Raw genomic sequence first — 25,081 nt, forward strand, 5'->3', positions numbered from 1 at the left:
ATCCTTCACCCTGAAGGCATCTGCTGTCCATTCTAAAAATACCAGAGGAGGCTGCCTCCTCCTTCCCACCCCTTCTGCGCTGGGGTCTGGGCTTCTTCTCATGCTCTCTGACTCTGAGCCAGCTCCCCAAGGTCTGGCCACTCTCAGATCCCTCAATGGGAATGTTCTTGGTGCCTTAGTTTCTCTTTTGCCACCTCCTTGGCCGCTGCTCCATTCTAGGGATGCCCTATGAACACCAAGCCCGGGAATGCTGCATATGGAGCCTGGGTTTCCGGGCTTCACCTTCCCTGCTGGCTTCCTGCTCCTACCTGCTCTGATTCTATTCTCTGTCTTGACACCAGAAAATGTCCCTGGAGAGCCCGTTACTCCCCACTGGATCCTAGATGGAGGACTCTGGCTCAAAGTCACCCTGGAGGAGCCGGTCAGTATCTATAACCCTGGGCCTCAGTCCCTTTGTCTTTCTCCAAAATGCAGTGTGATGGTTTTTCTGGGCTTCTCAGAACCAAATCACTATACCCTTAAGCCACTCCCTGTCAGGCAGGGTGGGACAGGGAGACATCTAGATGGCGTGAGCCCGCACACATGGAGGTCATTTTGAGCTTCCTCCCTCCTATCCCTTCTATTCCTGGCCCTAACCCTCTCCTCCACTGGGGAACATCCAAGCTCTCCCCACTCAACTAGGCAGACATGAGTTCAGAGTCTGGGGCTGGAAGCCTTTCAGGAGATGCTTTGTGTGTGTGTGTTCTGTTCTGTTCTGTTGTGCTTGGTTTGAGACAGGGTCTCACTACGTAGCTCTGGTGGGCTTCAAGTTGTGAGCCATCACGCCAACTTCAGAAGCTTTTAAAGGAAGAACACAGAACATCCTCCTCTGGCCACGTTTGTGGGGAACATGTGGCTCTGCGAACACATTGCTGTCCTGTAATCTCAGCTTCCGTGGCTGGAATTCACCTGTGGCAAGGAAGCAGTGGTCCATTTCCCTGCTATCTCCAGATGAAAGCCCACTCCGTTTTGCTTCTCCAGGACACTGCCCAGCCTCCTCTCTACTCCTGCCCATCACATTCTCCCCAGTATAGTCACGCCCCAGCTGTGTGCGCCATTATAGCTACGCTGCAAACTGAGAGGCCACACTGAGCTCCAGATGGCTTGTGAAATTGCTCATGCTCTCATAGCTCATTGGTTCCAGAAGTCTGAGGCCTCCTATGATCTAAACGACTTCAGACAATTGGCTACCTTCCTCATTCCTCCCTACTACTCAAGCTAGAGAGTTTGATTCTGTATTTCCAGGCAAGAGAGGGCAGCGCCACTGTCCAAACCCAAGAAAGCATTTCCACAATGTCTATGGGTTCCCAGAAGTTCAAACCTTCCAACTTAGGGCCTTCCCTGGGATCCCCCAGACCTCTGGGATTTCTCTCAAGTAGCCAAACAAAGCTGACTTGTGGAAGGGAGGACTGGACGCACACCAGGGTCGCCCTGACTGTGGCCTCTCTCCTTGCCTGGCTTGGCCTGTGGCTGAGTGGAGAATCCCAGAGGGCTCTGCTTTGCATTAGGAATCCTGTGAGGGCAGGGGGAACGCCAGCAGTGTGTCTGTTTCACAAACAGGATCATACTGCAGGGTGGGACTGAGGCGCAGAAGAGGGGGGGATGAACACTGGAACAGAAGTGAAGGCAGCAAGGGCTGCGGAGGGACAGGGACCTCCCATCGGGGCTACTCCCTTTCTCCCAGAGCAAATGTTTGCTTATAAATCAAGAAGCATTCCAACCATATAAGCTTATGTTTGGACCCTTGAGGGGCCTATGACCGGGGAAGTGAGAGCCATGCACTCTACACCTGCTGGGGAAGGGCTCCCCTGCATGACTCTTGGCCAGGGTCCCAGCCCGGTGCATTTTGGGATAAAAAGGGAGAGCCAACAAGGGTGGGGAAAGCATTTTTAAAAAGTACAGCAGCCTCTTCCCTGGAATCTCCTGGGCTGGTTCCAGTTCTGGCTTCTAGCCAGGCCGAGTGGACAGCAGGAAAGAAGGCAAAGTCAGGGAGAGAGGAGAGGTGGCCTAGAGGGCCAAGGCCAGCTCTCCTGACATCTAGCTGAGAGAGTCGACACTCTTGGGGGTGCCTAAGTTGGGACCTCGTGTTTATTTTCTGAGCTCAGTTGTGAGACCAGCCTGGAGTCCACATGGAATTTTAGAGGACCAGGCACTGTGCCGGAATTGGAGGTGGAGGGAAAAAGTCTGGGTTCCATCAGGAAGGCGGGGAAGGCAGCAAGATGAATAACAAGGAGCTGGGAACAAAGCTCAGTGCTTGGCTTGTGTAGCATACGCAAGAGCCTGGGTTTGAACTGCAGCACCCAAAACAAACCGGCAAGCAAACAGAGCAAGCTCTCAGGCAGGCAGTACCTGCATGGCTGAAGCCGCAGCCCATCCAGTCATGATACCTTTAGTGCCCACTGTTTTTCTTTTTTTTTTTTTTAAAGAATATCTATTTATTTATTATGTATACAATATTCTGTCTGTGTGTATGCCTGCAGGCCAGAAGAGGGCACCAGACCCCATCACAGATGGTTGTGAGCCACCATGTGGTTGCTGGGAATTGAACTCAGGACCTTTGGAAGAGCAGGCAATGAATGCTCTTAACCTCTGAGCCATCTCTCCGGCCCCGCCCACTGTTTTTCAAACCCTTTCTAGGAGCAAAAGAAGAGGGCCGACCAAGAAAAAGGCCCAGGAGCTCCTGGCAGGCTGTTCATGCATCTGTAAGGGGCCATTGTTGTAATCACAAGCGCTGGGAACGTCTTTGAGTTACCACCCCCACACTGGCTCACTCTTTGCAAAGCAGGGACCTGTCGTTCCTATGAGCTTCTCTCTAGCCAGCTCTAGAACATCCTTCCTGTCCCCTGGCAGGCAGGTGGCCCAGAGCCTAGTGTGTCACTGCATTCCTTCTTGGTCAGATTGTGAAGCCGGATGTGGTGTTGGTGGCTTTAGAAGCTGAAGGCCAGGATCTCCTGCTTGAGCTGGAGAAGAACCAGTGAGTATCAGCCTGGGGTTTGGCTGAAGCCCAGAACAGACCCTCTGGGGGAGAGGATCAGTGCTTTCTGAGGGAGGCTTGGTGGGCAGAGGCATTAGCCACAGGGAGAGTGGCTAATGAGGTTAAAGTGGGCTGAACTTATACACCATCTCAAGTCCTGGAGCAGCTTGGTGGCTCCCTGCTGCAGATCAGCGAGTACCATCTAGTGGACATTTCTATGTACCAGTTCATTCTAAAGGGACAATCCTAGACAGGCTTCCACAGATGCCATGGCAGGGACAGAAACACTGTAGCTCCAAAGGTCAGTATCCAGTCATAACAGTTCCTCTGGCTGGCTTGGAATGTTTCCATTTGGAAGAGAGAAGGGAGGGAAGAACTTGGGGAGTCCCAAGTCCCAGTAGGACCAGACTGCAGAAGGCATTTTGGTGCTAAACATCCTGGATTGAAGAGTCAAAGGTTTTGAAGTAGTAAATGAGAAATGTGTCTCTCAGGCTGGTGCCCCGGGTGTGTGGGTGAACAAGATGGAAATGGAGATTATAGACGCTGTCACCAGCAGTATCGCTTGCTCTGTGTCTCTTTTCCTGTTGGCACTGCCGAAAGTGTACGCCATTCGCTTTCTCCTTCTCCATGGAGTCAGACAAACTGGGAACAAACTGTAACCCCATTCCAAACCATAGCTCCAGGGAGTGCCACACCCTTACCCACTAAACTGTCTTGTGTGTTTGTGCACACATTGAGTGTTTTCACATACGAGAACAGTCAGCTAAGAAGCAAAGTTGAAGTGGGCGTAAGAACGACTGGATTACAACAGCACAGGACTGTGGTGGGTAATCTGGAGGACAAGGTGAAGTTGCAGTCAGGGTTTTCTGTAAGAAGAACAACTGAAGTCAGGCCTGTGATTTCTGCTCTGTAGGAAGGAAGCTGGGCAGGAGGAGCGCAGGGTCAAATTAGAGCCTGCCTGGGCTATAGAGTAAGTTCAAGACTGGCCTGGGGGGGGGGGGGAAGCCAGGCAGTGGTGGAGCACCCGGGAGGCAGAGGCAGGCAGATCTCTGTGAGTTTGAGGCCAGCCTGGACTACAAGAGCTAGTTCCAGGACAGGAACCAAAAGCTACGGAGAAACCCTGTCTCGAAAAAAAAAAAAAAAAAAAGACTGGCCTAGGCAATTTAGCAAAACCCTGTCTCAAAATATAAAGAAGAGAGGGAGGAGGGAGAGGGGGAAGAGAAAGAGGAGGAAAAGAAGGAGGAGGAGAAGAAGGAAGAGGAGGAGGTGGAGAGGAAGAGGAAGAAGAAGAAGAAGAAGAAGAAGAAGAAGAAGAAGAAGAAGAAGAAGAAGAAGAAGAAGAAGAAGAAGAAGAAGAAGAAGAAGAAGAAAGTTGTTATTTGGTAGGGTCAGGGGAGGGAAGGAGCCTGAAGATGGAGTCTTTATTAAGTAGAGTCGAGCTCCAAGTAAAGGGATCCTTGCCCAGGTGGACGCAATAGGAGAAGATGCCGGCAGGTGGGACTTTGTTTTTCTGGAAGTTGGGGATAAGTACCAGTGAGGGTCAGATGAACACAGGGATCCAGCAGTCTGAGAAGAACTGCAGGGCCTGGGATCTCCCCAACAGATGCCCAGCAGGGCAGGAGTATGCAGAGCTCATGGCCCTGGCCCCACGGGGCATCTCTGCTATAGTGTCTTCTGACTCCTTCCTCATCTACCTGCTGCAGGCTCCACAGCACCAAAGGCCCCTGCCTGCTCCTTCCAGGGGTTCCCCATATTCCCATCCCCATGTCTAAGCCGCCCAGGGCTCACCCCAGGCCTTTGTCTTCTTTTATTCTGAGGCTTCCCTTCTAGAACAGTGTGCAGCCTTCCCAGTCCTTTCTCTCTGACACACTGCAGGCATCATTCAGGGCAGCTCAGGTAGCACTCCAGAAGGAATGCCCGAAGGCAAGCTGCAGGAGACGATTTAAATTCAGTGATTCCTAAAACATACCTGTTTCCCAGCAGGCTCCTGGCCCCAGGATACACAGAAACCCACTACAGCCCAGATGGGCAGCCCGTGGTCCTGTTCCCCAACCACACGGTGAGATTCTTTCATGGACTCTGAGGACAGCGTGAGGGATACTGGGAATGCACCCCCCCAAATGCTTACCCTATCCCTTTCTGCATTCCTAAGGAGACTGCAGCCAACCTGCAAGCCTGCCTTCCTCCTTACCCCTCCATCTTGAGACCCCACTGAGATTGGGGTTTGAGTTCCTTTCTCTCTAGGATCATTGCCACTACCGTGGGCGTGTGAGGGGCTTCCTGGAATCCTGGGTAGTTCTCAGCACCTGCTCTGGGATGAGGTAAGGAGTTAGGGGAAAGGGCCTGGAGCTGGTGCAGAGGTGAGAGCTCGTTCTCACACACGCCTGCATTTTTCTGCACTCTAGTGGCCTGATTGTTCTCAGCCGCAATATCAGCTACTATCTGCACCCCTGGGTTTCTGGGGACAACAGGGACTTCTCAACCCACAAGATCTTCCGAATGGAGCAATTGTTCACCTGGAGAGAGAACTCCAAATACAAAGCAGGAATGGCCAGGCTTCCTCATGTCCTCCAGAGCAGGGTAAGAGGCACAGACTAGAGTGGGCATGATCCTTCAGACAAGAAGAGACAGGAATGCAGATCCTGGTTGGGGTGTCCCAGGTTTAATCCGGAGGCTGAAGAATAAAGTTTGAATGAAAGTTTTAACTGTTCTTTCTAAGAAATGTGGCTGGTGGCCAGGACTCAAGGCAAGCAGCCTGACCCTCACCATTTGCCCTTCCCAGGTGAGGCGAGAGGTCCGCAGGAGCCCCAGGTACCTGGAACTGTACATAGTGGCTGACCACACCCTGGTGAGATGAGACCTAAGAGGTCTGACTGGGCTGAGTCAGAGCCTGCTCAACCCCTTATGACCCAGGGATTTCTGCCTTCGCAGTTCTTAGTACAGCATCAGAACCTGAATCACACAAGACAGCGCCTCCTGGAAGTTGCCAATTGCGTGGACCAGGTTGGGTGGTTAGGGTGCTGACGGGGTGAGAATGTGTTATTTGAGAAGCTCTGGCTAGGCACAGTGGGTGGCTAATTCTGGCCTCAAATGGTCCCTTCCTCAGATTCTCAGGTCTCTGGATATTCAGGTGGTACTGACCGGCCTGGAAGTGTGGACGGAACAGGATCGCAGCCGCATCACGCAGGACGCCAACGCAACCCTCTGGGCTTTCCTGCAGTGGCGTCGTGGGCTGTGGTCTAGGCGTCCACACGACTCCACGCAACTGCTCACGTGGGTGTCCTTTTGACACACGCGGGTTGCGGGGTGGCCCTTACTCCCAGTTCCACCCAGTCATGCCCTGCTCTGCCACCCCAGGGGCCGCACCTTCCAGGGCACCACGGTGGGCCTGGCGCCCGTGGAGGGCATGTGCAGCGCAGAGAGCTCCGGAGGTGTGAGCACAGTAAGCTCCACGGGGGACCTCGGAGGGGAGGGGCTTAGGCAGGGCTTGTGGTCATCAGCGAAGCCCGGCTCTCCAGGACCACTCGGAACTCCCCATCGGCACAGCAGCCACCATGGCCCACGAGATAGGCCACAGCCTGGGCCTCCGCCATGACCCCGACGGTTGCTGCATGGAAGCAGATGCAGAGCAGGGAGGCTGCGTCATGGAGGCAGCCACAGGGTACGCACAGAAGGTCGTGCCCCCGGACCTGGATGCGGCACCTGCGTTTCTTTGGTTACCCCTCAGTTCCCTCTTCTGTAAAGTGAGGGTGATAACAGCCTATTTATGGGGCCTTAGTGGGAGAAATGCTAAGAAGTCTCAGCATGACATTCGGACTAGGACTAGGGTACTCCACTCCTGATCTTTGGTCCCCTTAGGGCTTGGGCGGCCAGATCTTGACACACAGCCTCCTGAGTGTCAGCCTCCCGTGTCACAGGTTTCTTGTGTGATTACGCGAGTCCTTTCCTTTCTCTAAACCTCTCCTCTCTGGACCTCTCCTCTCTAGACTACTTGCTTAGCTCAGGAGGTAACCGCACATCTTGTCCGCTGTGTGGCTAAGCCCAGGGCCCAGAGTGCAATAGCAGCTAGAGCTTAGGAGGTGCTTCCCACAGGCCAGATGGTCCACACACCATCGATGTCCGCTTCCCCCGACAGGCACCCATTCCCGCGCGTCTTCAGCGCCTGCAGCCGCCGCCAGCTGCGCATCTTCTTCCGCAAAGGAGGTGGTGCGTGCCTCTCCAACACCCCGGGCCCGGGGCTCCTGGTGCTGCCCACCCGCTGCGGCAATGGCTTCGTGGAAGCAGGAGAGGAGTGTGACTGCGGTTCTGACCAGGTTAGATTAGCATCTGGGTCCCTGGGGTCCAAGGTTGACCCCTGCTCCCAGCCTCTCCCAGGTCTGGCTTGCTGCGTCATCACCACGTGTTCTGTTTCTGACTCCAGAAGTGCTCAGACTCCTGCTGCGTTGCCCACAACTGCTCCCTGCGTGCGGGGGCGCAATGCGCCCACGGCGATTGCTGTGCTCAGTGCCTGGTGAGAGATAGGGACACTGGGGAGCGACCTGTTGGTACCTAAGCTGGTACCTTCTAGTCCTTCTGAGCTTGACCAGGTGGGTGGGTCCACTTGACGCTCCCTCAGGCTCTGGCAAAGATGTCAGTCTCTCTATTGTCTCTTTGCCCTTCTCGATGGGTCACTGGTGTAGCTAAAGCCGGCAGGCACGCCTTGTCGTCCCGCTGCCAGTGACTGCGACCTCCCTGAGTTCTGCACGGGTGCCTCCCCGCATTGTCCCGCAGACATTTACCTCCTGGATGGCTCACCCTGCGCCAAGGGCCGCGGCTATTGCCTAGACGGTTGGTGTCCTACGCTGGAGCGGCAGTGCCAGCAGCTCTGGGGGCCTGGTGAGACCGCAGGCTTGCTCTGATGCCCTGATCGCTTCTGGGAGCAGCAGTTTCCTACTGTATGCAAGCTCCACCCGGGGAACCGAGGCCCGAACTGCTCAGCTTCTTCTATCTCCATTCTTCCCCAGGATCCCAGCCTGCCCCTGAGTTCTGTTTCCAGGAGATGAACTCCATGGGGAATTCGCAGGGGAACTGTGGCCGGGACAGCAAGGGCAGCTTCCTTCCTTGTGCACAGAGGTGAGGTGTGCAGCTGCAGGGCTACCCTTACAGAATAGGGCAGGGCACGTGAGACACGTTACCACCTTCCATTTCCTCCCCAGGGATGCTCAGTGTGGGAAGCTGCTGTGCCATGGCGGGGAGCAAACCCCGTTTGTGCTGCAGCATGTAGTGACTATGAATCCCACAATTCTCCTCGGGGGTCATGGGGTGGCTTGCCAGGGAGTGTTTATCCTCCCTGATACTCAACTGGACCAGCTTGACTTGGGCCTGGTGGAGCCAGGTACCCGCTGTGGACCTAAAATGGTGAGCCCTGCCTCCTCAACCCCTCCTGGCCATTGAATCTGCCATGCCAGAGTATCCTCCTCATTGCCCAGTGGGCACCAATGCCCATAGGTATGCCAGGATAGGCACTGCCAGAATGTTACCTCCCAGGAGTTGGACCGTTGTTTGACTGCCTGCAACAACCATGGGGTGAGTGGCTGAAGGGGTCGGGTTAACCCTGGAGGTCCTTGATCCGGTGTGACTTTTCTATCCTCTTTTTAGGTTTGCAATAGCAATCGTCACTGCCACTGTGCTCCAGGCTGGGATCCACCCTTCTGTGACAAGCCAGGCTTCGGCGGTAGCTTGGATAGTGGCCCTGCACAGCCTGCAAGTATGCCAGTGGTGTGGGAGCAGGCAGACACCACCTAGAAGCCTGCTCGGGGACTCAGCAGCCCTGTCCTCCACAGACCGAGATGCCTTCCCACTGCCCATGCTCCTCAGCTTCCTGTTGCCTCTGCTCCCTGGGGCTGGCCTAGCCTGGTGCTACTATCGGCTGCCAACACTCTGTCAGAGACCCTGGTGGTGTTGCAGGAGGGACCCCGTATGCAACAGGTAGGCTCAGCGCCAACCTCTGAGGGCTTGGGTCTCTCTTTCTGAGCCTGCCCCCTGTGGCTCCTGCTTTTCAGAACTCACCAGGGCTTTGGGGAGTGGGAGCTACAGGGAGCTGGGGCTGTGGGAAGTGGCTGGAGTTTGGTTTCAGCTGTCGGTATAGTGAGAGCCCTTAGGCAGTGGGAAGAAGTCCTCGTGTGTCACGGCCCTGACCAGCACTCACTGGTGCTGCTCTTTGCTTCTGCCCACATGGCAGCTCCTCTGGCTTTCTTCTGCATCTCCCAAGGGGCTATGGCCTCACCTTCATTTCACTCCTTTTGTTTGTTTGTTTTCGTTTTAAACAAATTCTAAATGGTCTGTGCTCTGCTGTGTCTCCGAAGACTTCTCTAGCTTCCAGTTTTTAGCCATCTGCCTCATCCTTTGCCCAAATCACTCTGCGGCCCCCTCTAAGCTCTTCAGCGTTAATCCCAGCACACCTTTGCACTCCCTTCCACTGGCCAGCTATGGTGCTGACTGCTCTTGAGCCAGGACTCAGTGCCCCTGCCCTCCGCAGACCATGGTGTTGCAAACCCAGTTCTCTGATAGGCAGGCATGCTACATGATAACACGTATGGCCCGCCCAGGGCCGCCTCTTCACTGGACCCACACACTATGTCCACGTTTGGCAGTCCGAATCTGGGAGTGTTCCAGGCCCACCAGGGAAAAGGGGAGAATTTGGGCTGGAGATGTGCACAGAGCATTGCAGGCAGGGAATGGCACCAACAGGCCCCAGGAGCAGGGAGGAGGCCTCGGAAGGGCCAGGTGATGATTGGGGGTCTGCAGGCAGAGAAACAAGGTGGCGTGGCAGCTGGCAAGGGCACCACAGGGGTGGCAGCTGTGCACCACCTTTAGGACGGGGTCTCGAGGGCAGCGGGGAGTGTCTGAATGAAACGACAAAACAGCAAGGCCTTGTGGGAAAGGCACCAGCAGCCAAAGATGGCTCCGGAGTCAAGCGTGGCAGAGCACCTAACTAGGAGGAGCACCTGACAGCACAGCTCCCGCCCCCAGGGGTGCAGCTCCACACCTCAGCTCTTGATGGGACCTAAGCGAGCCCTAAACCTAGAGTGAGTGGGGGCTGGAATGGAGTCAGCCTGGGAGGAACAGTAGGTTCGGAGAGAGAAGATGGCCACAGCCTTGGAGGTCCTAGGTCTTGAGTCGGGTCTGGACACTTCAAGAATGGAGCAGGAAGGTGGAATCTGAAGCCTGAGCATGGACAAATCAGACATTACAGAGCTGGGACTGTGTGCCACGCTTCGGGGACGCGAGTTCCTTCGCCTTGCTCAGGTCACTCTCTGACCTCCTGATCTTATCTGCTGCACAGGACCATCGAAGGCCCCTGCAGGGATCACCCGCTGGGCAATGTTCACTCCACGGAGTTTGGCTTCAGTACCACTGGAGAGTCCTCACCCCTAGGTGAGTGTGGCACTTAGGACAGAAAAAGAAGTGAGGGGTGGAACTTGCCGTCTGCCTTGTTCCTTCCCACCCACCCCCCCTTAAGTCAGGGTTTCTCTGTATAACAGCCCTAACTGTCCTGGAGACCAGGCTGACCTCGAACTCACAAAGATCTGCCTGCCTCTGCCTCCCGAGTGCTAATATTAAAGGCCTGTGCCACCAGAATCCCCCTTTTCAGCACCCACTACTCCTGGGCTCAGCCCCAGGCACCTCTTGCCAACAGTGTTTGTACCCTTCAATGTTGCATTGTTTTCAGAGCCAGAGAACTCTGTACTTACATAAGGACTACCCTAAGAAGCTTGTGCCACGCATACCTGCCTGATCCCCAGGTAGGTGAGGGATCCAGATACCTCCCTCTGCCCCTACTGCCCAGTCACCAACCTCTTTCTCAGCTTGTTGCTTACTACTCAGATTTATGGGTTTATATCAATAAGGAAATGAGATGCAACCCTCTAGGGAAGCTTTGTCAAGGAGACCAGGATGCTGGAAGCCCTAGGGGCGGGGAAGGGAGAGCCATGTTTTTTTCCTCAGGCCCCAGCCCTTAGTGAATGACCCCTCTTTCTGCTGTTTCATTCTTCCCACAAGTCCAGAAGCTAAGATCCTGTCTCTGGAGAAGGGGACTTCCTGAGGTGAGGAGACAGACAGGTGACCACTGCCACTCCAGGAACCGGGGCCCCAAGGGCATCGCCGGCCGGCATCTGAATTCTTGTACTACTGATGGGCTGATGTGAAGGTCTTCCCGGGACCCCCAGAGCTACCCAGGCCTGAGAGCTGTGCTGTCTGAAATGTCAGGATGTTTCTAAGCAATAAATTCACGAGCTCTATCAGTGCTGTTGGCTGCCTCCGCTGAAAGAGTTTGAGGGATTTTCTAAAGAGACACAGAGGTATCCACTGAGAAATAAAAGCGTAAGTAACAACCTCTGGGTGTGGTGGCGCACACCTTTATCTCAGCCCTCGGGAGGCAGAGGCAGACAGATCTCTGAGTTCAAGTCAGCTTGGTGTACAAATCGAGTTCAAGAATCAAGCCAAGGATACAAAGGGAAATTCTGACTTGAAAAAACAAATAAACAAAACCAAAGCAAAATTAGTAACACCATGTTATAGACAGGAAGGACAACAAGGTGGGGGCTCCTAGGAGAGTTCGGGGCCCAGCACCAGAGACAGTATGGCAGAGCCTCAAAACCAATGTGGCAGAAGTGGGGCTATTACTCTTTCCTGACGATAGGGAGGTTTCATGGCATAAACCTGAGGCGGTGTGGGACAGGCAGGGGAACCCCTCAATCTGATGAGGGATCTTAGCTCCGGGATGTCTGTTAGCTGGGGACTCAGTAGGTGTCTGTCAGCATCTGCAAGTGAGAGAAGGCTGCTATAGACAGCATGGCCTGAGCAGCATCTGGATTCAAACTCATTTTAGGGCCAGGCTCTCTCCCCTGCGTAGGGGACTTGCTGTTGCCTTTCCAGAAGCTATGAGACTGCTGCAAATGAGTATGGTCTAAACAGCCCACTGCCCAAAATACAGCATCAGGCCATCTTGATGTCTCCTGATATCTAGCTATTGGCAAATACAGGTGCTTTTATTACAATTTTAACTATTAATATTAGCTAATAATGTGTATATAATGTACATCATATATATGTATGTGTGTATGTATGCATGTATGTGGGTTACAGAATGGCTACAAAAGGGTTAAAGACATCGAAGCATGAGGAAATGGAGAGATGGCTGTTAAGAGCACATATTCCTCTTCCAGAGGACCAGGGTTCAACTCTTGGCAAACATATCAGATGGTTCACAATCACTCGTAACTCCAGCTTCAGGAGATCCAATACCTCTGGCTTCCATAGGCATCCCCACACACACATGTGGGGTGCACAGTTAAAAAGAAAATAAACCTGAAATAGAAAAAGTTGAAGCATGAGCTGAACTGGGAATGTGCTTGCCTAGTGTACACAAAGTCCTGGGTTTGATCCCTAGCCTGTTAGAAATATTCTCAGTATCACACAAAGGACACCCAGACAAGTGCCTCAATGAGATAAACTGCGCCCCTGGGTCAAGAGGGTGCACCCCGAAAGGCAAGCGCACCAGTGGGAAGTGAGTGTGCACTTGAATCTTTTCTAATGAAGGTGGTAACTGTTCTTTTCAACAATGGTGGTCTGACCTCACACTCATTAAAAGACTCAGTGCAGCCAGGTGGTGGTGGCACATGCCTTTGATCCCAGCACTCTGGAGGCAGAGGCAGGAGGATCTCTGTGAGTTGAGGATAGCCTGGTCTACAAAGCAAGTTCCAGGGTGGCCAGGATTGTGTACACCCTGTCTTGAAAAACAAAAACAAACAAAGATGACTTGGTGTGAAGAAAATGAAGGAACGCAAGCAGGTGCAGGACAGCAGGTTAGGTCCTAAGTGGTCTCATGGTATATTGGCTTGCTGTGAGGTCCAGCAAAGCTCAGTCTCTCTTGAACGAAGGAGATGTTTTTATAAAATTCCATCATGGCACACAACAGCTAAAGGCCTGCTTGGGAAAGAACCAACCGTGGTGAGCGGGCTAAGCCCAGCCTACTCGCTTCCTTTGCCCAGGAAAGAGCCAGCTGGGTTGGAGAGACCAAGTCCAGGCCACTTGCTTTTTCTAGGCCTCTTCTTTAAGAATTGTATTTAGATTTTAAATAGCTTTAAAAACAGAAAACCACGAATGTGAAAATTGGCGTAAACTTTAGTGTTCTTAAATAGAATTTTGCTGGAACACAGTCGTGCTATTTCTTGTGTTGATTGTGGGTGGGTGGTCTGTGCTACAGGGACTAGCTTGGGAAGCTGCAAACACAAACTTCTAGCCCCTTCTGTAAACAGTGTGTCCCACAGTGCACTGCAGCATCTCTGGGGCAGGTTTTTTGTTTGTTTGTTTGTTTTTTTGTTTTGCTGCTCAGCAAGCTCATATGGAACACTGTCACCCTGTCTTTCTTGGGTCATAATGATGTCACTGTGAAAGAAAAATCACCTTTAGGCTCAATGCTGTATAGCAATGCAAACGGCTATCTTAGGTTTTATTAAATGGAATAAAATACATGGTGAACATTTTTTTCTAACCACAATCCTCTGCCTGGCAGGACGCCAACATATCTTGACTCCAGACTGGGCTGGCTGGCTGCTGCTCAGCATGCAGCCCTCCTTGACTGGGTGCACTGCCAGCCCGAAGCCTGGTCCCAGGTCAGTGCACGGAGGCAATTCTACCCTGGGCTTTCCAGAAGCTGGCAAGCTCTGCTCTGCCCTGCCCTGCCCTGGCCCCTCCGCACCTGCAGAGTTCTTCCAGAGGCCCAGAGTTTGGATCCCAGCAACCAAGTCAGTTGCCTGGAGTTCAGATCCCAGCAGCCAAATCGGCTGTCCACAACCCCCATCTCTAGGGGATCTGGTGCCCTCTTCTGGCCTCAGGTAGCATACACACAACACAAAATAAAAATAAAATCTTTTTTTTTTTTTTTTAAACACTGCTGTGTCTCAATCTGACCAGAAGAAAAGATAAGAGTCACTCAGTAGGAAGGGTCCAGAAGCCATCTAGCCAGAACTCTTAGCAAGGTTGGATAGGCAAAGGAGAGTGAAAATATACAGGGAAACTGGGCCGGGCTTCCTACAATGGCTGCTTCCTTTCTTGTGGGAATGGTGGGAGGGAGGACCTGGTGAGAAGGCGAGGGAAATAGGACTGGGAACCTTACAAGATGCTCCACGCCGAACCCCAGGCAGACTCCCCACTCTCAGCTTCTTCCCATCCTGAGGCTAGCTCCATAAACTTTTGCCATCTCCACACCGTCTGTTTTCCCTGGACCTTCAATTCTTTACCAGTCCCACACAATAAACCAAGAGTCCTGTTACAGAGGGCCCGGTGAGATGATTCAATTGGTCAAGCCGCACACAAATGTGAGAACCCAAGTTAAGCCCACAGCAATTCTGTAACAAGTTGAGTGCATCAATCTCATGGGCGGATGAAGACAGGAGGACTCCCGGGGCTTGCTGGCCATTCTAGCTGAGACAGCTCCTGACAATGACGTTGGGCTCACATGCATGCATGCATGCATACACACACACACACACACACACACACACAATTGTTTAAAGAAAGAATAGAGATTTAAAAATATTGAAAGACTGCCTCATTTGGGAGGAGACTTGGCAAATACAGTGTGGGATCCTGACATAATTCTCCCCCAATTTTACTGATTGTATGTGTGTGGCGGGGGAGCATTCCTCGTCAGAGGACTCTAGGGAGTTGGTTCACTTCTGCCATATGGGTCCAGACTGAACTCAGGGGATCAGATTTGGGGGCAGGAGTCTGCTCGATGAGCCATCTTGCCACCTTTGATTTTTGAGAACAAGATCTCAGTGTAGCCCAGGCTGGCCTCAAGCTCCTGATCCTTCTGCCTCTACCTCCCCAAGTGCTGCTTCCAAGTGCTAGGTTTACAGGTGTATCTCACCTTGCCCCGGTCGTGGAACAGGAAAGGGCCATGCGTGGGAATCTGGAGAATATGAATGGTCTGTAGTTTAATTCACAGCGTTGCACCGGTATTAATTCTCCAGTGCTGCTCCCGGGACATGACCACACCAGAGAGCTGGGTTTAGAATCTGGGCGGGGTGGGGGGGGGAATCAACATCTTTACAACATTTCCGTATGTGTAAAACCAGTGAGTGAAAGAAAAAGAACAACTGATTTCCTAAAGTTACTGGATCAGCATGGAGAAACAGGTCTCCTGGAGTTGCTGAGTGTTGCCAAGTGTGTCTAGGGGTGTGAGGGGGTGTATAGGGGTATATGGGGGTGTGGGGGTGTGAGGCTTCTTGGGGAGGTGCAACTCAAGTGCCCACTCCTCCCAGACAGGGATCTGACCATGGGTCAAAGAATGACTCTACAAAAGTCCAGCTTGGCAAATACATGAGTTTATCGGGATTACTTAAAATCCTATGGCGATGGACTGCTTACAGGGGCACCGGTGCCACCAAAACACCCACCGGTACATGGGTGGTGACTTTTAGAGCTCTCAGCATGGCCGGCAGATAGCCCTGCCTGTCAGGGGTGTCTCCCTTCCACAGGTGCTTCTACAACCTCCAGAAGGGGTGCAGGTACCAAGGCTAGACTTGGGAGGGGCGGCCCCGCTGAACCTAAAGCAGGGGTTCCAGGCATCGCACAGCAGGGGCAGAGTGTTAGGGGTCCCTGGCCACAGAGCACACGCCGTTTTTGAACGTCCCTTCCCACGTTCCCATTAGTCACACACCGTCTTGTCACACATTCCAGCTTTCCGGGACCTGTGAGGTTTAAATCTTGTTTAACTTTTGAGTTTCACGAAGACTCCCCTCTCCCAGTAGTAGGGTCTGCTCCTATTAGGAGCCAACTGCTTGTGTACAACAGGCAATCCAGTGCTCTGGGACCATTTCGATCCGCCTGAAGGTAGGGCCTGGGGGTGGGGACAACGTGAGAAGAGCAGGTGTGGTTTCCTCTCAAAAGCCCAGGGCACTCCTGTGGATCCAGACGCCAGGGTGCCCGCTGCCCTCTAGGATTAGGAGGTTCTAGAAAGGCGGCACCACCTGTCCAGCGGGGGCTCTGCCAATCATTATGGCCTGCTGCTTGGAGTCTGCCCTGCTGCTACTGCTGCTGCAGCTGCTGGGTGAGAGGCTGTCTCCTCCTTGGTCTTGGCCCCTGCCATCTCTGGCACCGATCCTCAGGGACAAGGTGGGATTGCATGAGGGTGACTAATGGGAGAGCTGGAACGCTGGAAGGGACGTTCAAAAATGGCTTGTGCTCTGTGGCCAGGGGCCCCTAATACTCTGCCCCTGCTGTGCAATGCCTGGAACCCCAGCTTTCGGTTCCGCTGAGCCACCAGTCCCAAGTCTGGCCTTGATACCTGTGCCCCAGGAACTTTCCTTTTCCTTTCCTCCCCGCCTTATATGGTCGTCAGAGCTCTCGCTCCGGGGGGTTCCACAATGACTTTGAGTCCATGTGGAGCGGAGCACCTTTAAGGATGATGGGTGAGAGGCCAGGCTGGACAGTTTTAGAGCCTGGGGTGCCAAGCCTGAGTTTGGAGACTCGGTTCTTAGTGTTTGCAGACCTCCTGGTTTGTCCGGATTTAGATGTGTTCAGTGGAAAGTCTGGACACAGCTGCCAGGTCTACTAGCTTCTGACATGAAGGATTAAGTGTTCTCTTTTCCCCGAGTGGGTTGGCATCTGTCACTTACCTGTAACTTCACTGAAACTACTGACGAATGTCCAGGTCTGTTCTTAGGAAGAAGGACTACGGCCTGCCATCTGTCTGAATCCACATCTGGATGCCAGGGCCTGAATGTGCTCAACCTGCAGTACCCTTCCAGTGAATCCGATGCCCAGAACCCCCTTTGCTGGTCTAGAACCAGGGTTCAGTGGAGCAGGATAGGTTAGACTCAGACCCACGAAGAAGCACCTGGTACAGGGGCAGGAAGTAAAGGTCAGGATAGGAGGAACAGAAATCTATAGATCCACCCAAGGGGTTTCCATGTGTCAGAGAAGAGAACGTTAGTGTGTCTAAAGGAGGATGAGGGGTGCCATTTCCAGTATCCAGTAGCTGAATCAGTTGGCCTCAGTGTCCTGCCCGGTGGAGCTGGGGAGGATGGAAGGAGCCCAATAGAACTTCTGTGGAAGCGTGCAGCGGTTCTGGAGATGGTGGAGGATGCTGGACCTCAGATTCTGGGGAAAGGTCAGGCCCAGCCTCCTAGTGTTGCATCCACAACATGGATAGATATCCCTAGGACCCGCTCATACCTCTTCCTCAGGATGAAGCCCAGTCACACCTATGGTGCCCTTGGGTTTGGGCACCCCCAAATTCCGTAGTGCGGAATGGGGAGCAGCCTGCCTGTCCCTCACCAGGGTCTGCGAGCTCCACCGGCGGGAATCGCTGCGTGGCCGCGGCCGAGGCGTGCACAGCAGACGCGCAGTGCCAGCAGCTGCGCTCGGAGTATGTGGCACGATGCCTGGGCCAGGCGGCGCCCGAGGACTGGAGCGGACCCGGGGGCTGCGTGCGCTCCCGCTGCCGCCGCGCTCTGCGCCGCTTCTTCGCCCGCGGGCCTCCGGCGCTCACGCATGCGCTGCTCTTTTGCCAGTGCGAGAGCCCGGCGTGCGCCGAGCGTCGCCGCCAAACTTTCGCTCCGTCCTGCGCGTTCTCGGGCCCCGGGCCGGCGCCGCCCTCGTGCCTGCAGGTCCGGGATCGCTGCGAGCGTAGCCGCCTGTGCAGGTGCGTGCGGGACGGGCTGGGCCGCTCATGGCCGTCCGGGCGCGCGCAGGCCTCGTCTCCTTGTCTTCCAGGCCTCGTGCGCTCCTGTGCCCGGCTCCCGCGACAGCTGCCCGAAGGAGCGGGGTCCGCGTTGTCGCCTCGCCTATGCGGGCCTCATAGGTAGGGCCTGGTGGGCCCCGGCGGGGGGGCGGCGGACTCGGGGAGCCCATCACCGCGCCCTGGGGTCCCTACAGGCACGGCGATCACCCCCAACTACCTGGACAACGTGAGCGCGCGCATCGCGCCCTGGTGCGGCTGTGGGGACAGCGGAAACCGGCTGGAAGAGTGCGAAGCCTTCCGCAAGCTCTTTACAAGGAACCCTTGCTTGGGTGAGGGGCTGGAGAGCCGGGAGCCACGGACGTCGACGGCCCAGTCCAAGCCGCCTGGCCCGTGGGGAACCCCTAAAATGTTTACGTTGTTTTATTTATTTGAGTTGGGCTGGGGGCCCTGTGCACATTCTATTATGGACGGAAGTCCAAGTGACAACTTGTGAGAATCTATCCATCCACTGTGTGGGTCCCCCGGGGTAGAACTAGGGTCGTCAGTTTTGGTGGCAAGTGCCCTTCTTTACCTGCTGAGCCATCTTGCTGGCTAATGTGAGCCCATTTCTGATGGAAGGAAACTGACATTTTTTGGGGCAGCTGCTGTTTCCAGATCGTAGATCACAAGAGAATTTTAGGTGTCAAGGGGTCGCTAGGGGCCGGAAGGGATGAGTTAAAATGTGCCCAATGGCCTAGAGTTGGCTGAGCCTCCCACTCTGGTACCAATGAGGAGGTTCTTTCCTCAATCTTCTTCACTTACACTGCTGTTCACACCTCGGGGTTAATTCCAGAGTTCTGGGAGCCTGTTTGAAGTTGCTCTCTGTCGCTTAGTAGCTGAGTTAAATTCTTACTAATCGTGATTGTGTTCACCTGTGAAGAGGGGTGACCTCTCCTGTGAGGATGAAGGCTAGCATTTTGTGGGGCACAGCCATCCTGTAGCATGCGCCTCCCATCCTCTGACCATGCCTCACAGATCCCAGAGAGTGTCTCAGTTTGTCCCAAAGGAGGGGGGCCCTTTTCTACTGCTTCCTGACCAAGTCTTCTCTGGATGCCTCTGCTCCATAGATGGTGCCATGCAAGCCTTTAACCCTTTGTGGCCCTCAATTCTGCAGGACTGGATGAAGCCCTACCAGAATACTGGGCATTGTTTCCCACAGGTAGGTATGGGGAGAGGATGGGAATTTGGCGTTTCTGTACTGTCCTTACCCGGCAGACCAAGGTGGGGGCATGAGTGGCTTGAGAGGTGATGGAGGGAGCGGCAGCCCCATTTTGTCCTCACCCCCTAGGTGTCCTCCCTGTCCGTACTCACTGCTCTGGCTCTCCAGGCCCTGCTCTGATTAGGAGGTGGCCCGAGGACAGCACAGCCCACTGCTCGCAGAAGTGAAACTTCCTTGCCCTCAGGCCTCATACACCTGTGTGCCTGTCCCCTGGATTGCAGGCAGGAGGCTAGGGTCCGACTGAGAAGCCTCTGGTTCCCCATCAGTAGGTGTCTTGGCTGTTTTCTTCCCCATCCTTGAGATGGTCACCTCACCGGGCCCCCATGGTTTATAGAGCAGGGCAGAGGCTACCCCGACTCCTAGAATTTGGAGCTGCCTCTTCCAAGCAGATGAAGCACTAAGGAGATCATGTGGAGTTAGCACTGCAGCCTGAATACCCCCCCAGTCAGCCATTGCTCACCATTAAGCCTTGCCCGTGCCCCAGGACGACCAGCGGCATTGCTTGCCACCTATGACAAGCTGCTGTGTAGGCATTGAAGACTCAGGTCCCCCGCCCCCCTGCTCAGCATCCTACTGGCTGCACAGCCTCTTCCCTTACGGTTTCCCTAGAATAGCAGTTCAATAAACCCTTGTGCACTGAGACCAACCTTGTGTTTCTGTTCTGTTGCGGCGGAAACATGGAGACCTGTGTGGTCTTGGATGCCCTCAGAACTCCTCTTGAGCCTGAATACCCGAGGGTGCGTATACCTGTCTCTGGAAGAGCAGCTATCCACTAGACTGAGGGCAGGTGTTGCAGCTCCATTGCACACTCACAGCTGGTGTTAGCAGCCAGCTCCTTCCCGTAAACTGCACACAGGTCAGACTGGGGTGAGCGCGTCACATCTGTCTCCAGAGTTCAAAAAGTCTTGAGATTGCTCGTCTTCACACAGCTGCTCAGTAGCTAGGAGAGGCCCCACTGAGGGGTAGGGTCAGATGCCTCCGTGCCTGAGCTTTAGGCTCTCTTAGCATCTCGGCAGAGAAAAAGCATCGGTCCCTGATGGCCCAGGGTGGTCATGGGCCTTTTCCTGAAGGGAATCACAGCCAGCTGGTCACCAAGTGTAAGAGGGATGGTTTCCCAAAGAAGGAGTTGGCAGGGTGAAGCTGGGTCCAGACTCTACTCACGTCACGAAAAGGAGAGAATACCCTTGCCCACCTGCACGGAAGTGGACACCTACAATGCGGGTGGGGAGAGGCTGTGCCAGGGCCAGGGAGGCAGGGAAGCACCACTTGGCCCAGCCTCCTACAGCCACCAGGTGGCTTCGACAAAGAACGGATGTCTGTTAAAGGACTTCCTTATCTGAGTGTGCTCAACTCCACTGCTGGTTTGACTTGAGTATCTAGAATAAAATGTAGACACCAAAATTTTATTTCCTGTGTGTGCCTGCGTGTACATATGTGCACCACGTGCATGCAGTACCTACGGAGTCCAGGAGAGGGCACTAGAGGGCCTGAAACTGCAGTTCCGGGAGGCTGTGAGGTACTTGATGTGGGTGCTAGGAATTGAACCCAGAGCCTCTGCAATGCTCTTAACCACTGAGACATCTGTAGGCATTTTTAAAAAGTGGAAATGAGGCTGGCTAGCATACACCTTTAATCCCAGCACTGGGGAGGCAGAGGTTGGCAGATGTCTGGGTTTGAGGCCAGCCTGATTTACAGAGGACAGCCAGAGCTACACAGAGAAACCCTGTCTCTACCCTCCCCCCCAAAGTGGGAATGATTCTACATAAAACAGTATCTACAGTTCTGGGTAGAAAGTGTAGACATAAGTCTTCCAAACTAACAGGAACATGAAGTGAAAATACTGGACTTTCACAGCAGCCAGTGTCCCTATCCTAAGGCCAAGCACCTGCGTAGTATCACACAGTGGGGCTAAAGAGTCCACTTCATATAGTACAGGTGTGATTGCCTTCTAGATCTTGAGGAGGACTGGGCTACCCAAGCAGGCCCAACATACATCTTATGTCTCCTTTATAAATCAGTGCAGAGGGAGGTAGTTCAAGGACAGGCAGAGCCCAGCGATCACTCTATCAACAGTCTTAGGGAAGGGAGGTGATATCCAGAGCCACTGGACTTAAAGGACATAGAGCCCGGATCCCCAGAGGCCCCAGAGGGGTACAGCTCTGCCAGAATGGTGAGAACAAACTACTTCTCTAAACTACCAAGACTGGAAAATGTTACACAAGTCCCAGGAAACTAGGAGAATTGCCTGTTTGCTTGTTGGGTTTCATTTACTTTTACGTCAAGGTCCTAGTTTATGTAGGGTGCCATTTGGCCAGGTGCCGTAGGGCTGAGTCCAGCCTCCTCCTTCCTATCTCCCCTCCATCACAGCGGTTAGCCTCCGTGCTCTGCCAGGAAGTGGTCCTGTGTACACATTCTAGGGCCGTGGTCCTGGCCCCATGCCTGGGTCTCTGTTACCTGCTCTCAGCATTGATTTGGCAGCTGGCAGGTGGCATAGGTGAGGCTGAGGTAGGAAGACAGGTGCTAGAAGCATCCATGGATTTATTGGTGGAAACTTCACGGCTCATGTATGCTCCTCTGGCGTGGGTCCCAGCAACCAGGTGCAAAGTTGGTGTGGAAATCACTGCTCACCCTTCCCCCACACTCCCTAAATGAGTCAGGGATAGATAGCTAGGTCACTAAACCAGCTCAATTTTGCAGGAAAATGTGGGCTCTGGCTGATGAAACTGATAGGGGACAGAGACCATACGCAGAAGTGGGAGGGGGGAGCAAGAGGGATGGTAGAGAAAAATTAAGATGATAAAATACAAAACTTTAAGGGCAGGACTTGAGCAACCTAGAAAGCTTAACTCATGGGTGCTGGAATGTTTTGTAGCCGCTTCCTCTGAGGTGAAAATCTCCTGGCTTGGAGGCAAACTTCTGAAGGCATAAGATATCAGAGAGAAGTCAAACAGCAGGATATTTTAGGACAGGATGTTTACAAGGAGGTGAGACTTTCCATCCTGCAGGAAAACTTGTAAAGTAAACTCAAACAGCTTCAGAAAGTCCCTGAAACTGACCAAATTCACTAGCGCCCCCTCCCCCTTTCCTAAGACTACAGAGCTGCTGTAAAGGCTGTTGAGTCGCTGTCAGGCAAGCCCAGCTGCAAAGACAGCCAGCCTCCTCCTCCCCCCAGCCTCTACTTCTTGGAACAGGCTCAGTCTGAGCAACCTTCAAGCACAGAGAGCAGCTAAGCAGCCTGGAAGAAACAAAAACTGACCCAGCAGCTCAGACCAGCTTAGCCTCAACTGCACAGCCCTTCAGCCCACTTCACACCAGCCACGGTGAGCCCCACCCTCAACTGCACAGCTCTTCAGCCCACTTCACACCAGCCACAGTGAGCCCCACCCTCAACTGCACAGCCCTTCAGCCCACTTCACACCAGCCACGGTGAGCCCCACCCTCAACTGCACAGCTCTTCAGCCCACTTCACACCAGCCACAGTGAGCCCCACCTGCTGTTCCTTTGGCAGGCTCAACTCCAGGATACCCACATGCCTCTTCCCTGCAGGAAGCTGTATCCCCAGTTGTCACACGACCAGAATGGTCTTTCCCATCCTCACTAGCAATGTCCCCTTCCGTTCCCTTCCCTCCCTCTCCCCTCCCAGGGTCTTGCGTAAGCTGGACAAGTGCGCAGCCACTGATCTACACCTACAGCGCAAACCACCTTTCTATATTTGTTTCTAAGCAGAGAGTGTGCATAGCTATTTCCTGACAGTCTTCATGCATGCTTCGTTCTTTGCTTCCTTCTCTACAGTTTTTTTCAAGGTGGTGGCTGAGGGTACCAGTTTCAAGCGGGAACTCATGCTTTCCGTGATTTTTACCATGAGGTGCAGTCACAGGTGTCTTTGCTGCTTCTAGCACTTCCTGTTTGGAGACTAGAAGCAGGGGTTTTCCTACACAGTAAGCCCCTGGATTTCAGGACTCCCCTCCCATCTTTACTTTCTGTTTACAAACTCACCGATTTTAGAATTCAATGTCTCCTTTAAAAGATATTCTCTTTTTTTAAAAAAGATTTATTTATTAATTATGTATACAGTTTTCCCTGCATGTATGTTGCAGGCCAGAAGAGGGCACCAGATCTCATTATAGATGGTTGTGAGCTACCATATGGTTGCTGGGAATTGAACTCAGGACCTCTGGAAGAACAGTCAGCGCTCTTAACCTCTGAGCCATCTCTCCAGCCCCCTGAAACCAAAAAGATATTCTCTTTTAAGATTATGTGTGAATTTGTATATCTGTGTACATGTGTGCAGGCACCCTTGGATGCCAGAAGGAGGCTTAGAATCCTCCTGGAGCTGGAATAAAGGCAGTATGAGCTGCCCAGCAAGGGTGCCGTGAACTGGCCTTTGTCCTCTGCAAGAACAGCACGTGCTCATCACTGCTGAGCCAGCTCTCCACTTCCTTTTCTAGACAGGGTCCCACTCTGTAGCTGACACTGGCCTTGAACTCATTACGTAACACAAGATGACCTCAAACTTGGCATCATCTCCCTGTCTCAGTCTCCAAAATGCTGGGATTGGGGATAGAGAGATGGCTCAGCAGTCAAACACCTACTACTCTTGCAGAGAAACTGGGTTCGGTTCCCAAAACTTGCATGGTGCCTCATAACTGTAATTCCCATCCCAGGGTATCACCATCCCAGGGTATCATGTGCTCTCTTTTGGATTCTGTAGGCACTGCACACACATGGTGCTCCTACATACATGCAAACACACACACATGAATAAAAGCAAACCTGTATAAAGACGAAGTCCTAGGGTTCTAGGCATGAGCTACTGTACCTGGCATAGAACTCAATGCCTGGCTTACTCAAGGCAGCACAGCAGGGACAGAAGGTTCAAAGTTCAAGGCTATTTCTTGGCTACAAAGCAAAATTGAGGCCAACCTGGACTACATGAGGTCCTGTCAGGGCTGGAGAGATTGGTTCAGTGGTTAGGCATGCTGGCTGCTCTTCCAGAGGACCTGGGTTCAGTTTCCAGCACCTAAACAGTGAGTAACAACCATCTGTAATTAGTTCCAGGGGATCAGACTACTCCCTCTGGTCTCTGTGGGCACTGCACACATGTGCACAGACATACATGCGGGCAAAATACCCATACACACATGTGCACAGACATACATGTGGGCAAGATACTCATACACACATGTGCACAGACATACATGTGGGCAAAATACCCATACACACATGTGCACAGACATACATGTGGGCAAGATACTCATACACACATGTGCACAGACATACATGCAAGCAAAATACTCATTCACACAAAATAAAAATTGGTATTTTAAAAAAACATCAATCAAGTATAGTTATCTTCAACTTTTCTCCCCCTAGCTCAGTGAGTCTCAACCTTCCTAATGCTGTGACCCTATAATATAGTTCCTCATGTTATGACCCCAACCATAAAATTATTTCAGCAATACTATGTAACTGTAATTTTGCTACTGTTATGAATTGTAATGTTAATATCTGATATGCAAGATATCTGATATGTGACCCCCACAGGTTGAGAATTACTTCTCTAGCTAAAATTTGTTGGTTTGCTTTCCAAGTTGTTAACCTAACAACCTCCCACCTGCCAGGGCCTCGCAGCTGTCTGCCTGTTGCCATTTCCTTTCCCCACTGCCGGAATCTGCATGGTTCTCCAAGGTACAGATCTGGAAAATGGAGTCCCTCATTTCAGTCAGAGTTTGCCTTTCATTGATACAAAGCTGTAGTCAGTGTCCTCTGAGCCAACCACCCTACTGGGGCATTCAGCTGTGTCCCCTTACAAAAGATTATCACTTTTGGGTTTGTTGACAACTTATATCCCAGCATAGACAGGTGGAATAGGGCCTGAGATTCTCATCTGAGTTTCCCTCCCGTGGTGGTTTGAAAAAAAAAAAAAAGTCCCCAAAGGGTGTGGCACTACTAGGGGGTGTGGCCTTGCTGGAGTAGGTGTGGCCTTAATGGAGGAAGTGTGTCACTGTGGAAGCGGCCTTTGAACTGTCATATATGCTCAAGCCACACCCAGTGTCTTCGATCACTTCCTGTGGCCTGC

General features: G+C 53.0%; 2 protein-coding genes across 12 annotated transcripts in view; both read left to right on the top strand.

Moving 5' to 3' along the window:
• Positions 1–13,886, top strand: part of Adam33 (ADAM metallopeptidase domain 33) — a 15,858-nt gene extending 1,972 nt beyond the window's left edge. Inside the window, exons 2-23 of one of the 8 annotated variants that reach the window (XM_050134205.1) lie at positions 342–421; positions 2,937–3,013; positions 4,994–5,072; positions 5,258–5,334; positions 5,419–5,593; positions 5,796–5,861; positions 5,945–6,016; positions 6,120–6,286; positions 6,371–6,455; positions 6,532–6,674; positions 7,149–7,326; positions 7,434–7,523; positions 7,693–7,888; positions 8,017–8,125; positions 8,209–8,410; positions 8,501–8,578; positions 8,651–8,759; positions 8,836–8,980; positions 10,338–10,429; positions 10,725–10,797; positions 11,054–11,374; positions 13,569–13,878. In XM_050134205.1, coding sequence (XP_049990162.1) covers positions 342–421; positions 2,937–3,013; positions 4,994–5,072; positions 5,258–5,334; positions 5,419–5,593; positions 5,796–5,861; positions 5,945–6,016; positions 6,120–6,286; positions 6,371–6,455; positions 6,532–6,674; positions 7,149–7,326; positions 7,434–7,523; positions 7,693–7,888; positions 8,017–8,125; positions 8,209–8,410; positions 8,501–8,578; positions 8,651–8,759; positions 8,836–8,980; positions 10,338–10,429; positions 10,725–10,750 — 2,246 coding nt within the window. In that variant the 3' untranslated portion in view covers positions 10,751–10,797; positions 11,054–11,374; positions 13,569–13,878. Of the gene's footprint in view, positions 1–341; positions 422–2,936; positions 3,014–4,993; positions 5,073–5,257; positions 5,335–5,418; positions 5,594–5,795; positions 5,862–5,944; positions 6,017–6,119; positions 6,287–6,370; positions 6,456–6,531; positions 6,675–7,148; positions 7,327–7,433; positions 7,524–7,692; positions 7,889–8,016; positions 8,126–8,208; positions 8,411–8,500; positions 8,579–8,650; positions 8,760–8,835; positions 8,981–10,337; positions 10,430–10,724; positions 10,798–11,053 lie in introns of those variants that run through there. The other 7 variants (XM_050134207.1, XM_050134208.1, XM_050134206.1 and 4 more) reach the window with 7 other exon arrangements.
• A 1,964-nt stretch (positions 13,887–15,850) lies between these two features.
• On the top strand, positions 15,851–19,637 carry Gfra4 (GDNF family receptor alpha 4). Of its 4 annotated transcripts, XM_050134217.1 has the most exons (6): positions 15,851–16,109; positions 17,342–17,705; positions 17,755–17,864; positions 17,939–18,073; positions 18,851–18,942; positions 19,072–19,637. In XM_050134217.1, exons 1-6 carry the CDS (start codon positions 16,058–16,060, stop codon positions 19,120–19,122), a joined length of 804 nt encoding a protein of 267 aa, XP_049990174.1. In that variant the 5' UTR covers positions 15,851–16,057; the 3' UTR covers positions 19,123–19,637. The 4 variants fall into 4 exon arrangements, with proteins under 4 accessions (XP_049990174.1, XP_049990173.1, XP_049990172.1 ...); XM_050134215.1 differs by lacking the exon at positions 15,851–16,109 and having other exon boundaries at positions 17,057–17,864; positions 19,111–19,637; XM_050134214.1 differs by lacking the exon at positions 15,851–16,109 and having other exon boundaries at positions 17,058–17,864.
• Positions 19,638–25,081: the final 5,444 nt, after the last annotated feature.

The sequence above is a fragment of the Alexandromys fortis genome, unplaced genomic scaffold, assembly GCF_014885135.2.
Source record: "Alexandromys fortis isolate MF-2015 unplaced genomic scaffold, M_Fortis_MF-2015_v1.1 scaffold_6, whole genome shotgun sequence".
NCBI classification, from domain to species: Eukaryota; Metazoa; Chordata; class Mammalia; order Rodentia; family Cricetidae; genus Alexandromys; species Alexandromys fortis.

Excerpts from the sequence above, each read along its gene's own strand:
- Gfra4 (XM_050134214.1), top strand. The coding sequence starts at position 17,312 with ATGGGGAGCAGCCTGCCTGTCCCTCACCAGGGTCTGCGAGCTCCACCG. Across the intron at positions 18,074-18,850 it reads TACAAGGAACCCTTGCTTGG|ATGGTGCCATGCAAGCCTTT; the intron begins GTGAGGGGCTGG and ends TCTGCTCCATAG. Across the intron at positions 18,943-19,071 it reads CTGGGCATTGTTTCCCACAG|GTGTCCTCCCTGTCCGTACT; the intron begins GTAGGTATGGGG and ends CTCACCCCCTAG.